Here is a 15,226-nt window from a genome sequence, read left to right as displayed (position 1 = left end):
TGTCTTTTTTTTTGGGGGGGGGGGGGGGGGGAGGTTGTTGCTAACTGAAATAACCACAGGCAACAAGGTGGTACAATGAATAAGATCAATGTGCCCAGTAAAGTATGGGAGATCTGAAACAAGGAAAGCAATAAGGAGGTTATCTACTGCAACAATCCAGGGTGAAGTGATGCAGACTTAAAATAGAGTGGCAGCAGCTATGAAAGTAGAGAGGATAGAATGGGAATGAGTGCTGGAGTTACAATGATGTTAGTATCCATAATACTGGGCACCTGACAAGACAAACGGAGTAAAGTTTAATGGAACATTAATCAAGGAGGATTCAAGGATGTGAACATGAGCTATTTATTAGAAAGGTGATGATATACTCAAAAAAAGGGGGGGGGGGGCGATCTTGGAAGACATTTAGTCAATTTACAAATGATGAAGCTAAGATTAAGTGATTTGCCTATGGTCAACCGCCTAGGATATAGGCTCAAAGTTAGTTCCAATTCCATATCTAGAGCACCTTCTCATACATAGTACTGCCTCATGTACTCCTGAAGTTCTTATATTTCCCTTATCTACACATTAATTAACTGCATGGTTTTAGTTGCATGCATATATCATAAAAAGAACTCATTTATCTCACATATACTTCTAAAAATGAGATAAATGATTTATCAACAGATAAATGAGCTACTGTTCACAGTTACAAGAACCAATTTAAATCCATATACTTTAATTTCAACATTTTACTTCTAAATTCTACATTTGTAAATTTGTAAATTAACTTTTAATTTTCTACTGCTTTAAGTTATAAAATGCAAAGATAATTATCAACCTTAAAATTAATTCAACCAATCCCTGACTGAAAAATTCCTATTACATCCAGTGCACCATGGAATAAAGACCATAAGTAAGCTCCTATTAATGGCACAAAATACTGAAATCACCTTCTTCTACAAATGGCCATGGCTTTCAGAGTATCAAAATCCAGGCTTAACTGTAGTCCTGTTATTGTGACTGTAAAAGCATACTTTTAGAACAAATTTATAAAAAACATGTTGCTGAAGGACTTACTCAAATAAATTTTTAGAGTGCAAAACCCTATAGGATCATGACTAATTTTTGATTCTTAGTAAATGGTTCATTAAGATAAGAGGTCCTGCAAAACAGGATGTGAAACCTTGATCCAATTATAGCCATCTCATTATTATGAAGATGTACCCAATTTTAAACTGCTGAGAATCCTGTGAAAGTGTACCATAAAAACAAAAACAAATTAGAAGATTATTCTATCTTTCATGGAATCATTAGAGTAACAAAAACTCTTATGAAATCTTAACACTCAAAATAGCAAAACTGAAAAATTTATGTTAAACTTACTACAGGCTTAAATAAGACTTAATTTTGTGTTCACTTCAGTTAACTTACATACAACTTATTTTAAAATCTAAAACTTACCCTCAAGTGTCGATTTTCTTCTGTTAATTTCATCATTTCTCCTTGAAGTCTTTTACACTCTTCCATTAATTTTCTTGTTTCAGTATCATTGAGTGAAGTACTACTATACTGTTTATCTGGTTTTGCATTCACTGGAACAGCTTTGTTTTCCATATCAAGCTGTAAATATCACAAATATAGTTTAAAATTTAAGTTCCTTATAAGTCACAAATTTTTATTTGCTTTTTTAAACAAATACCCAAATTGAAATATATCAAATTACTTTCAAATCATTAACAAGTATGATGTCCACACCCCCAAATAAAAAATTTGTAAGAGTTTAAGGTTACTTCCACAAGGAAATAAATGTCCTACTTTAAAAACAGAGGGAAAAAGATGTGCTCAAAAAACAATACCTGAAATGGGTCAGAAAATTGGGGGGGGGGATGAGGAGGAGATGCCTAATTGTCCCAATTCTGGAGCTTAAAATGAAGCTCTGGAGGATAGAGGTTCCTTACCCCTAAGGTCTCCATATCATTCCCCATACCTACCCTATAACTAAGAGATTTTAAGAAGGTACAAAAAAAAGTTATATTAATTAGGGTAAGATAGGAGGATGTAAATTTTAAAAGAGAATTTGGAAGAGTATAAAAATAACTGTCAACATAAAGCCAAAAAATAGTCTGAAATAAGAAAATTAAAGGGATGCTAGAAGTCAGAATTGAAACAACCTTTAAGAGATTATCTAATCCAAATCTCTCATTTTACAAATCAATAAACTAAAGCTAAGGTTGCCAAGATTTTTTTATTACATGAGAGAATAACAATTAGAACTACCTCCTAACTTCAAATCCAATGGGTGAAAGAGAGAAACAAGTTCTTTCAACACCCATTAATAATATTTGCAATGTTGAAATTAAAGCAGCCTTGCATTCAGACAATGTTATAATGGAAAGAGATACTAGACCATTCCAGTAATAGATGTGACTACCTGAAACTATACTAAGACATTTCACCTTTCTAGGCCTAAATTCCCTCATCTATAAAATGAGGGTATCGGACATGATTTCAAGTGTCCCTTAGAGTTAGTATATTAAATGAATGTGATTTGGGTTATTTAGTTTTTAACCTATGAGGTTCTCTGATCACAATGATGTAGTGAACATCACAGCCTGAAACACAGTAACTAGATTTCTATGTAAATCCCTCATTTCTGGCCTTATTTCCTTTACTCACTTCAACCTAAGCTATTAAAGGATCCAGCATCTTTGTCTATAATAGGTCAAACTAGCCACATTCTCCACATGAACTTAACAGTAACGGTCTTATTAATATTAAATATCTTGCTTTTACACAATTTGGGTTTTTTAGGAGTTAAGCCTCAACCAATACACAGTCTTAAAAAAATTTTATTTTTCAACTGCTATAATGAATATAGGTACAAAGGCACTGACTGAATTCAGAGAACCTAGGTTCAAATATTACTTATGATAATTACTACCTGTGTGATCTTATAAAAATCACTTAACCTTTTTGGCCCTCAGTTTCCTCAAAATGAAGAGCTTGTACTATAAAATAAAGGTTTTAGACTAGATAGTCTCCAGGGTTTCTTCCAGCTTAAAATCTACAAATTGTAGCAACTATAAACATTACCAGTTCAACTATAAAAAATTTTGTTCTGTAAAATCTTAACAGAAAAGCTAATTATGAAGGGTTTCTACTCTATAATTTTGCATTCGCTAAAAAAATGGGATAACAAAACATCCTAATATTAAAGGGGAAAAATCTTATATAGCAAAATACCACTTTTACAAAGTCCAAACCAAGTTAATTCTATTAAAAAGCTCTTTCCAAACAAATGGAACTTGGCAATAAAACCCAAGGAACAATATAGCAATTAAAAAGAAACTTGAGCCTCCTTGACTTCCTGAAGTAGAACAAATTAAGACAAAAGAAAGACATATAGAAAATTAAACTTGTGACAGTGATAATCAAGAATTTGAATAGTATATAAGACATAAATAGAAGTTTTTAAGCTCTCAAAAATCTTATAATCTTATTAGTGAGGTTACACTACATGTAAAATATATTTTAGTTGATTTTTTAACCTGAGACATAAAACTGAATTGCTAGAAACCAAACAGATTTTTACTACGTATTTCTGTAGTTTCTTTTAAAAATCTTTGAAAAAAGGTAAAAGATAGAATCAAGGTTTGTAAAAACTAAATTAAATTAACACTCTCTGGTCCTTAATTTCCATAGAGTTTATTAATACTTATTTTAATAGAAAAGGCAGATAGATAGATTGAAGCAAATTTCTATTCTAACCAAGTGGGTGCTCTCCACGTGACTATCTCAGCCACACTCCAGCACCACCACTGGTCATGTGCCTAGGTCACTGCCCCCCGTAATCTAGTAATCTAAGTTTCCAGCACTCTCATGTGATATCCAATCATGTGACATAAAGCTAGCAGTCCAGGGATACAGGTAGGATGACCCCAGTACATGATTTCTTGGGGGTTGGGGGGGGGAGAAAAAGGGGGGAAATGGATTCTCTTCACACAGTTTATATGAGGTTTGTTGTTTTTTTGTTTGTTCTTTTTTTAAATAAGTATTGATTCCAAGGCAAAGGGCAGTAAGGGCTAGGCAACTGGGGTTAAGTGATTTGCCCAGGGTTACACAGCTAGGAAGTGTCTTGAGACCACATCTGAATCCAGGACCTCCCAACTCCAAGTCTGGTACTATTTCCTTTTTACATGCTTAACATTTGAAAATTAAATGCTAACTTTAAGGCTCCATATTAATGCCTAAAACCAGATAATAATTTTAACAATTTTCCTAGAATGATTACAATTTCTAAAACAGTCAACTCTTTTATATTTAACTGTTCATCTATAAATTATTTTATTTTTTTAGGACACTAATGCATTTGGGGAGAGAAAACAAATATACAGTACTCAACTAGTTCATTTCTTTTTTTGAGAGTAATCAATAATACATATGACTATATTCAACGAGTTCAAAAGTGTTTATTTTCTTTTATATGAAGCTTTCAGTGAAAGTGTGAAACTATAATACTCAAACAAACTCTTCAGAGCATTTTCTTTTGCAGGACTAAAGATGAGATGGGTATTTTTTTTCCTTCTGATTGCATACAATATTTTTTAAAAATGAAAATATCTAGTGTTCAAGATATAAATTATATAAGGACACATAAAAAATGCACATCCATACTCTCTCCCACATTCCCAACACAAGATACAAACACAGCATAAGTAAGCAAAAGCAAATTGAAAAGAATAGACCTACATCCTCTTACTTGGATAAATCTAGAAGATGATGATGTTACTAATTATATTATGTACTTACCAATTTATCATTTTCAGTGGGCATTTCAAATATGCATCTCAATTTAGAATCCATCAGTTCATCAGGCTTTGCTTCTTTCCACTAAAAAGAAAAATTATAACATGTCAATAATCTCTCAAGTAATATAAAATACATGTAAATCTGCTGTTTTAAAAGTTTGGGAGTTATTTACTAAAGCTGCCCTTCCATCCAAAAGAAGACAATGACCTTTGCTTTGCTTACCAAAATTTTACTATGTTCAAGAAAATCAATATTTTCTTTCATTGAAAATTACAGGTTTTAAAACTTTTAAGGTAGTTAACATGTGAATTGTTATGAGCAACCTTAAATAGAGTATATATCCTGAATGTTCCCACAATTCTAAGATTGAAGTTAAATAAGCAGACATAAGTGCTATGTGCCTACTTTCAGTTTTTGTCCTCTATAAAGGAAACCTTTGGGAGTGCAAAGTAGGACATATGAGAGATGTTGAAAAGGTGAAGTTGACAAGACCTTATAGGATCTTAAAGGAGGTGTAGGTGGAAGAGAGTGAAAAACTGAGGATTAATTTTATCTTGTGAACCTAAATGACTAGAACACTGCTATAGCCAACAAAAATAAAAAAGTCAGTATTTAGAGGAAAAGGTTAAAATTATACATTTCAATGGGACCCTTGGCAGTATCTTTTGACATTAAAACAAATTTTATGGTAGTGAGCACTGGAGTTCTAAAAATAACTCTCTGGAATGGCTACAATAGGCACAGTATTTCTTAATGCCTCATATGTTTAACACAAATTAAATGATTCCTAAAACTGCATTCATTACAAAATCTACTCACCACAGTCTCCATATCTGCAGTGTTTGTTGGAGCAAAAATCGTCTGTACCATAAACTTGTGTTTACTCTTCTCATTTGGATCGTAGTCAAAAGGCTGTAGCATTACTGAATAAGAAGAAGGTGTATATTATACTGTGTTCTGATTTAAATTTATTTTACTCATATATGCTATACATCCTAGATATAGTTTTATAATTAAGAAGGGTATAAAAAGTCAAACACTCCTATATTCATATTAAACATACTGAATAACACCCCTCAGAAAACAATTTTCACTTAAGTAAAATTTATCTTTAATTAAAAACAAAATAACTGACGAGTAAAATTAAAGGGTAATGATATAGCTAACAAAAATTCAGTTTTGTGATAGAATTCCAAAATTCTACTTCATGCTTTTATTTTAACTTATTTCTCCTAGTCTCCATTTAATTAAGTTAATAATAAGCATTTGTGAAAATTAAATATTAACTAAGACCCTATATTTGATGGTCCTGATCAAATACTATTTTTTCTCCAAAAGTAAATCACTTAGCTTTGTAATGATGTGTTCAGTTAGTAAAATAAATCCTTCCCCATGTATCTTAAAATTCCAGTATAATAGAAAATATTTTAAAGATTTTTAGTACTTTAAAAAAACCTATCTGGTTAGAGAATCACTTGAAAGAATTCTAAGACAGTCACTATTCTAATGAAAATGTCTCAATAACCAAATATATTTCCCAACCTCCTGTCCACAAATGTGCTGAGATATTCTGAATAAATTGGCTTCTAGAGCCACCTTGTGGTATAAGAAGGAATATGTCATAAACTGTGTACAATTGACTATTTTCCCAACCCTTTCATAATAAACACGTTATCTACCTTTATCAGGTAGAGGAGTATACCTAACAAGGGCTAGTAAAAATGTATTTGCCTTGAGTGTTGCAAATTTAATCATGGGATAGGGAGTATGTAATAGATTTCATTGGTATAGGAAAATTTAGGTGAGGAAATTCAGTCTACCAGCGCAGATTGGTACTTCTTTTATTTATAATCTTAAGAGAGTTGCCTATAGCACTCAGAGGTTAACTGTCTTCCCCTGGGTTACATAGTTAATCTGCATTTGAACACAGGTCTTCCTGGTGCAAAGACTAATGTAGTTGCTCTCTTTATCACACAGCCCTTATAAATCTGAAGAGCTTTACATTGAAAAGAATAGCCCATTTATAGCCACCACACTATATACCACAAAAATTAGTTACAAAGTAAAAAAATAATAACATTGAAGCCCAGACCCTCAGAGAAGATATAATCCTAGAATAGAGCTAACAACAAAATATGTCTAATAAAAATCTATTAAGAGCCAGTGATATAAAAAAATAAAAATTTTTTTGGCCTCACAGTAGAGAAAGCACTTGCATTTGTATGTTGATCATCGAGAAACAGATAAGCCATCAGGTTACACCACAGCCTACCTTGGAGAAAAATCTGGAATTATATCCAAAGAGTTATAAAACTGTGTATATATCCTTTAAGTCAACAATAACATTATTAGGCCTTTTCCCAAGGTGATTAGGGAAAAAGGAAAAGAACCTATATGTTCTAAAATATTTATAGCATCAGCTCTCTTTGTAGTGGCAAAGAATTGGAAATCAAAAGAATGTTCTCATCAGTTGGGGAATACCTAAACAAATTGTGGTAAATGATTGATAGAATACTACTATTCCCTAAGAAATGACAAGCAGGTTAATTTTTTTTAAGATAAGGAAAGAACCACATGAAATTATGAAGAATGAAATGAACAGAACCAAGAGAATATTGTATACAGCAAAAGAAATATATGAAGAATAACTGTGAATGTCCACCTCCAGAGAGAGAACTGATAAAGAGAAATATGACATAGTTTTATATGTACCTATTTATGTATGTATGAATGTTTTTTGTCAAATGATGTCTTCCCTAGTGTGAGACATGAAATGGGGAAGATACTTGAGAAGTTTAAATAATTTTTTAAGAGTCAGACAACTATATTCTGACAAAAGAAATTAACACTGGATTCAGTATGAAAATACTGGTGTTTTCTCTTTTAGTTTCCTTTTTATAAAATGTCAGAAACACATTTTCAAGTATTTTTATTGCGAGTATTATACAATAAAAGATTTAATCTTCACACCATGACAATCAGAAATACTACAAAATTTTAATTACTATCCAAAAATGAGATAATTAAACTAAATTTAAAGTTATATTAATAGTATTTTTCATTTCTTTGGTCTTTGATAGGACATTTTCCCATTTTACTCTTTTGAAAGTCCCTTTAAGTATTCAAAAAGAGGACTCAAAGGTTGTGAAACAAGTTATTTTCAGCATATACTGAACATACAATAAATAACATACATTGCTCTTTGCATGTTTTCACCCCCATTATACCACGAGTTCTTTTGAGAGCAAAGAGTGTCTTTTATCTTTCTTTACAACTGCAGGATTTAGCAGAATGTATAAGAGTAGAAGCTTAATAAATATTTATTGAATGACAATCAGGTGACTTGAAGGATAGTGATGCACACAAAAGAACAATAGAAGCCAGGAAAAGAGGTAAGGTTGAAGAGAAAGCTAGAATTGATTGGGAGAGGTTCATATTGAAATGCTTGAGGGATATCAAATTCTAGTATTACCAGTGAGGTGGCTCAGTGGATTAAGTCAGGCTTAGAGACAGGAAGACCTAGGTACAAATTTGGCCCCAGACATCACCTAGATGTGTGTCCCTGGGCACATCACTTAAACCCTCAATGCCTAGCCCTCATCACTCTCTGCCTTGGATTCTAAGACAGCCGGTAGGGGGTTAATTAAAAAAGACATTCTAATGATGCAAGACCAAGGCTCAATATATACACAGTGGTCTGTGATTTACTTGGGAGAAGCAATAATTTTTATATGACTTTACTTTGTGATAACAATGTCAGGTTATGTGTACTTGATACCAAGATGCCTCAGAATATCTGACTTGACCAAATGAAACTTGATTGAGCTGGATTTCATACTATACAAATGTGTTTCATTGTTCTCTTTTGTTGTGTTCTTAATAAAAAACACATTATTACAAGGAAACCAGAAAAAAACGCAATTTATGAAGGCTTGGAACAGCACTCAGGATTGAAGTAGGGGTTAGGGAGTGTGACATGGACAGCCCTGAGCTTAGGAAGATCAATCTCTGAAAATAGTTATGGGGAGGATGGTGGGTGGTATGCCCTTCACAGTTATAGCTCAATTAGGAAGAAGGAAAAAGAATGAGTTTAAGATTTCTACAAGACATCTAATTCAAGTTATCATGGTGAGAAAGGATATTAGAAGAGATTAGGACTGGATAAGTAGATCCTGAGAATCATGAACACAGAAATAATAATTGAATCTACCATATAACCAAAGAAAGGAAAGACAAAAAAAGAAAGAGTCCTAGGACAGAGCCTTCAGGAATATGTACAATTAGTGGGCATGACCTGGATGAAGATCCAGGAAAGAAAACTGAGAAGCAATTAGATAAGTAAGAATAAAACCAGTAATGATGACAAGGGCAGGTAGATGGCTCAGTAGACAGATAGATGGGCTTGGTTGGGAGGTTCTGGGTTCAAATTTGACTTCAGACACTTCCTATAACTATGTAACCCTGGGCAAGTCACTTAACCACAACTGCCAAGTCATTATCACTCTTCTGCCTTTAAGCCAACTTTTAATATCAATTCTAAGACAGAAGGTAAAGGTTTTTTTTAAAAAAAAGAATTATGTCTCAAAACCCTAGAAAGAAGAAACATATCAGGTGATTAACAGTTTCAAAGACTGTAATAAAGTCAAGAAGGATGATGACTATAAAAGTCGCTGAATTTGGCAATTAAAAGATTCCTGGTGATAATGAAGGAAATGTAAATCATAACACTGCAAATTGCCAAAGTTAGCAAAAGACAGGAATAATCAACTCTGCAGAAGTTATGGGAAGATAGATAGGTACACTAGTTCATTGCTTGTGAAACTGTGAAGTAACACAAGTTTTTGAAAAGCAGTTTGGAGTTAAATAAAATGACAAAAATATTCATATCATTGAACCAAAGACCCCACTGCTATGCTCATAGGAGACCACTAAAAATAAAATACTCAGATATTTATATAATAGATATAACAGCACTTTTTGTGATAGTAAAGAATTGGAACCAAGTGGATATCTTTCACTAGAAATTATGGTACATGAATGTAATGGAATATGTTGTAGGAAATGACAAATATAATAAAAAGAGGTCTAAATAAAATGATTCTGAGTGCAGTAAGCAGAGTTGAAAAAACAATATGATCACCCAATAATGTAAAACAACAACAACAAAAAAAAACCTTTCAGTGTCCTGTTACAAAAAACAAGGATGACTAAAAAGAAGACATTCCATGACAGAAGTCCACAAGTGTGGCCGGCATATTACATGTTTTTAGACTTTTTGGATACTTGGATCAGTTTTCAGGTGTTTTGTTTTATTTTGTTTGCTTTAAAAATATTTGATGTTACTTTAAAAATATGTGATGTTATATTAAATGATTCTTAGGGAGACAGGTGGAGAATAATACTGGGGAAAATTTGGATGATGTTAAAAAAAACAGGCAGCAAAAAAATTTATTTTAAAAAATAAATTGGTAACTTCGGATAAAGCAGTTTAAGTTGACTAATTAAGTCAGAAGCCATAAAGAAGAGTTAAGAATGAGAAGAGCAAGTTGAAGTATCCAGACTACATCTAAACATTGCAAAAGAAATAATCTTCTCATCTTCAGACTGCAAAGCATTCACTTCAAAAAAAGTTGAAGATTTCTTTTAAAAAATTACTTACAGCCCTAAAAGTCTTATCCTTTCTCAGGAAATGAAATGACACTGATATAATGAAATGTAAAACTGTTCCAGAATTACAGAAATTCACAAATGGAGTTGGAATACTGCTAACATGGCCTGGTACCATAAATCATAAATTTGTTCTAGAGATGGATTTGCTTCAGTGGTATAGAAATTTTGCTTGATTTTAATCCCACTGAAAGCCAAGATGGTAAGGAAAGACAGCCACCCAGTTGAATCTCCCAACATTCCCCTCTAAACAACTTTAAAATAATTTGGAGCAGCACAGTTAACAAAAGGTCAGGGTAAGACATTTTTTTTAGCTTAAAACAACTTAGGAGGTCAGGAGAGGACTGTGACACCAGGATGGCCCCGACCATGACTGTACCTACACATAGCAGCACCAGCAGGCCCTGGAAGCAATGACAATAAGAAGCAACTGCACCTTCAGTAGCTCTCACCCCAGAAATAGTAATGGAGTGTCAGAAAACTGGTCATAAAGAGGTTAAGGGGGATCCTTTGCTGGCACTGAGTGCACCTGGAGCTATCTCGCAATTGCCCATCGACAGTTCTGGGTCACTGTTCCCAATCAGAGAGGAGCACTTGTGGTCAGCCACAAGGGAGTAAGGATTCTAATCACAGTTCTAAGGACAAGAGGAATGCCAGTACTTGTGGTTACAAAAGACCAGGGACCCCTACTGGGTAAAGAACAGAGCTCAGACCAGGACAATGACAACACCCCTCAATATCACGAAACCTCAGAAGCACTGAAAACTTGCAAATCTCCCCAGAACTAGCTCTGAAAACATCAACACAACAAAGTCAAAAGTCTGGCACAATACGAAATAGGGTGGAAAAATGAGCAAACAACAAAAAAAGAACTTGACCATAAAAACCTACATCAGTGACAGGAAAAACAAAAGACACAAACTCAGAAGACAATGTGAAAAAAGTATAAAAGTATAAACAAAGCAGGAAAATTCTAACTGATATCAAGCCCACCAATAATTCCTGGAAGAGTTTAAAAGAAAAGTAGTAGAGAAATAATTTGGAAAAGAAATGAAGAGTGATACAAGAAAAATATGAAAAAATAATTAACAGCTTGGTAAAAGGCACAAAAAATACTGAAGACAAAAAAAGAAACTTAAAAAATAAAACTGACCTATTGTAAAAGAGGTATAAAAAGGCATTGAAAAGATAACTCCTTAAAAAGCAGAATTGGCCAACAGGAAAAAGAGGCACAAAAGCTCACCAAAGAAAATCATTCTTTTTAAAAAAAATCTTAACTGGGCAAGTAGAAGCTAATGTGTGTACGAGACATCAAGAAACAGTAAGAGTCAAAAGAATGAAAAAAAATTTAGAAGAAAATGTAAAATATTTCATCAGAATCATTACTGACCTGGAAAACACTGAAGAGGGAGAATTCAGGATTGGCCTACCTGAAAACCAGGATCAAAAAAAGAACCTAGACATAATATTTTAAGAAATTACTAGAAAATTGACCCACTATGTTAGATCCAGAGGATAAAGTAGAAATTGAAAGAATCTACCTACCACCTCCTAAAAGAAATCCCCAAATGGAAACTCCCAGAGATATAATAACCATATTCCAGAGCTCTCAGGTAAAGGAGAAAATAATGCAAGCAGACAGAAACAAACAATTAAAATAAAGCAGAGCCACAGTCAAAATCACACAAGATTTAGGAAAGTTTCCACATTAAAGGAGCAGAGGGCTTGGAATATATTTCATAAGGCAAAAGATCCCAACAAAATTGAATATGAATCTTTCAGGGACAAAAACTGATAACAAGAGAGGACAGCTTTCAAGTTTTCCTGTTGAAAAGGCCAGAGCTCAATAAAGAATCTAACATTCAAATCCAAGAGAAACATGAAGAAGAAATGATAAGAAACTCAATAAAGTTAAACTGTTTAAATTCCTAAATGGGAAAATGATACAATTTACTCTTAAGACATTTACCATTATTGAAGCTGTTAGAAGCTGTCAACACAGAAAAAGGGCATAGGTATGAGTCAGTAAGTTTGGGATACCCCTCCAAAAGAGAGGGGGATGCACCAGGAGAAAGGGGAAGGAAGTAGCAGAATGGGGGAAATTATCTCACATAAAAAAAGGCATGTAAGGAAGAGCTTTTACTGTAGAAGGGATGGCAGACAATGCTTGAATCTCACTTGAATCAGAATTGGTCATTTATATATACATAAACTCATCTGGATACAGAAATCTATCTTCTCCAAAGAAGATATAGAAGGGAAAGAGAGGAGAAGAGGAAAAAATAAAAGGGGCAGGCAGATTAAAAGGAGACAGTAATCAGAAGCTAAACAGAATTTTGAGGAGGGACAGGATAAAAATCAAGTGAGAAAGACAAACAGAAGAAAATAGGATGAAGGGAAATACATAGTAAAATATAACTAAAAATGTGGCTGGGAGGAAATCATTCATTAAATGGAAGGAGAGAACAGAATGGAATAGAAGCCAAAACAATATGTTGTTTAAAAGAGAGTAGATCAAACAGAAAGATACACACATAGACTTAAGGATATAGAACAGAATCTATTATTAAGCTAAAGTAAAAAAGGCAAGACTAACAATCATGATCTCAAACAAAGCAAAAGCAAAAATAGAGCTAATAAAGAGATAATCAGGAAAACTATATTTTGCTAAATGGACAATGAAGTAACATAAAAATATTTATTAGCAAGTTTCTTTAAAATTCCTCTTTTTTCAAATATATAAGGAATTGAGTCAAATCTGAAAAAAATTAGTTATTACCCAATTGCTCTAAATTCCTATCGATTAGAGAAATGAAAATTAAAACAATTCTGAGGTACCACCCCACACCTATCAAAAATGACAAATGCTAGAACTGATGAGGGAAAATAGGTATACTAATGAACTGTTGGTGGAGCCATGAACTCATCCAACTATTCTGTAGAACAATTTGGAGCTGAGCCTAAAGGGCTATAAAACCATGCACATCCTTTGACTCCAAATTAGTACTATTAGACCTGTACCCAAAAGAAATAAAAAGCTAAACGAGATATATATATGTATGTATGTGTATGTGTATGTATATGTATATATGTATATATGTATATATGTATATATGTGTATATATATATATATATAGTCACTCTTTTTATGGTGGCAAAGAATTAAAAACTGAGAGGGTGCCTTTCAATAGGGGAATGATTGAACAAGCTACAGCATATGATTATGATGGAGTACTATTGAGCTATAAGAAATGATGAGGGTAATGCAGTAGATAGAGCATCAGGTCTGGAGTCAGGAGAACCTGTGACCAAATCTGGCCTCAGATACTTCCTAGTTTTGTGACTCTAAGTAAGTTGCTTAACCTTGACTGTCCAGTCTTTGTGCCCTTCTGTATTAGAGGTGTTAACTAAGATAGAAAGGGAGGGGAGGAGAGGGGAAGGAGGAGTGAATTATTTCAGAAAAACCTAGGAAGATTTCTACGAATTGATGCAAAAGTGAAGTGGCAAGAGAACCAAGGAGACTGTTATGCACAGTAAGAACAATACTGTAATGATGATCAACTGTGAAAGACTTTAGCTACTCTTACCAAAACAATAATCCAAGAAAATTCCAAAGGACTCATGAAAAAGAAATGCTAGCCACCTCCAGAAAAAAAAAACTGATGAACTGAAGCAGTTTTCTCATTTTTTTTAAATGAATATGGATTTTTTTTGCATGATTTCACATTTATAAGTGATTGCTTGCTTTCTCAGTGGGTGAGTGAGGGGCAAGAAGGGACAGAATTCAGAATTAAAAAAAAAAAAGCAAACCTATGAGCTATTTTTCTAAGTTAGACTTGGAAAAACAGACTATCAAAAATATACTTCATACTTGAAGTGATAAAAGTGTGGTTTCATCACAAAGCATTAAAAGGCAATATACAAATCTTGTAAACTCAATGCCAAATCATTTTTTAAAACTGCCACAAACGTGGATCTTACATATTAAGTTTCTAAATTATGTAAAAGTTGAAATAAATCAATGAATTTAATTATTTTATTTTTCACAAGTAACTTATGCAGTGTAGGAGAAAATTACACCCATAGAAACCGATGAGGTTGCCTTATCTGCCAAAATGAGAATGAGATAAGGAAGAAATAGGGGGGAAACTCGAAATCAAGGTAAATGATAGGGATAATTCACCAATAAACTAAATTAGTCAAAAAGGTAGGCAGCAAATCAAAAGAAGAGTTTCATAAAAAACAGAGGGGAAGTAAGAATCCAAGAGAAGAGGTTCATGAACAAAGTGTCAAATGCTAGAAAAGAAAAATCTAGATTGAGAAAAAGTCATCAAACTAGTAATTAAGAAATCTCTAGTAACTAGATTAAAGGGGGCTGAGAAATGTGAGGAGAAATGTAAATATTAAGCACAGGGAGGTTTTTAGTAGGAAATTTTCTGTGAGTGGATAAAAAAGTATAGGAGAAGAACTTGAGAATGAATGGGTCAAATGAGGAGTTTTTTAAGGATGGGAGAAACCTGGATAAATCTGTATAACATGAGGGATGCACAAACAGACAAGGAGAACCTGAAGATTGCAGAGGTCAAGCAGATTTACTTGTCTGTAGCATGGCCTGGTTGGTCAACCAACTACTTGGGCTAAAAAAACTAGCTGTCGGACAAGTTTGATAAAAAGAAATGTTCAGATGTAGTGCAAAAAGCCAATAATAGTAAATCACTATTTTGAGTTCCTAAACAAGATATTTTCATGGGCATAGTCAGTATAG

The 15,226-nt window shown here is 33.2% G+C and overlaps 1 protein-coding gene across 1 annotated transcript in view; it reads right to left on the bottom strand.

Moving 5' to 3' along the window:
• The window catches only part of VAPA (VAMP associated protein A), a 63,199-nt gene that overhangs the window by 12,632 nt on the left and 35,341 nt on the right, over window positions 1-15,226 (bottom strand). The window contains exons 3-5 of the mRNA XM_044666871.1: window positions 5,614-5,717; window positions 4,795-4,875; window positions 1,447-1,605 (exon numbers count right to left, since the gene is read on the bottom strand). Coding sequence (XP_044522806.1) covers window positions 1,447-1,605; window positions 4,795-4,875; window positions 5,614-5,717 — 344 coding nt within the window. The remainder of the gene's footprint in view (window positions 1-1,446; window positions 1,606-4,794; window positions 4,876-5,613; window positions 5,718-15,226) is intronic.

This window comes from Gracilinanus agilis, chromosome 1, assembly GCF_016433145.1.
Source record: "Gracilinanus agilis isolate LMUSP501 chromosome 1, AgileGrace, whole genome shotgun sequence".
Taxonomy (NCBI): domain Eukaryota; kingdom Metazoa; phylum Chordata; class Mammalia; order Didelphimorphia; family Didelphidae; genus Gracilinanus; species Gracilinanus agilis.
The sequence above is the reverse complement of the archived record's forward strand: the minus strand, read 5'-3'. Positions and strand labels throughout refer to the sequence as shown.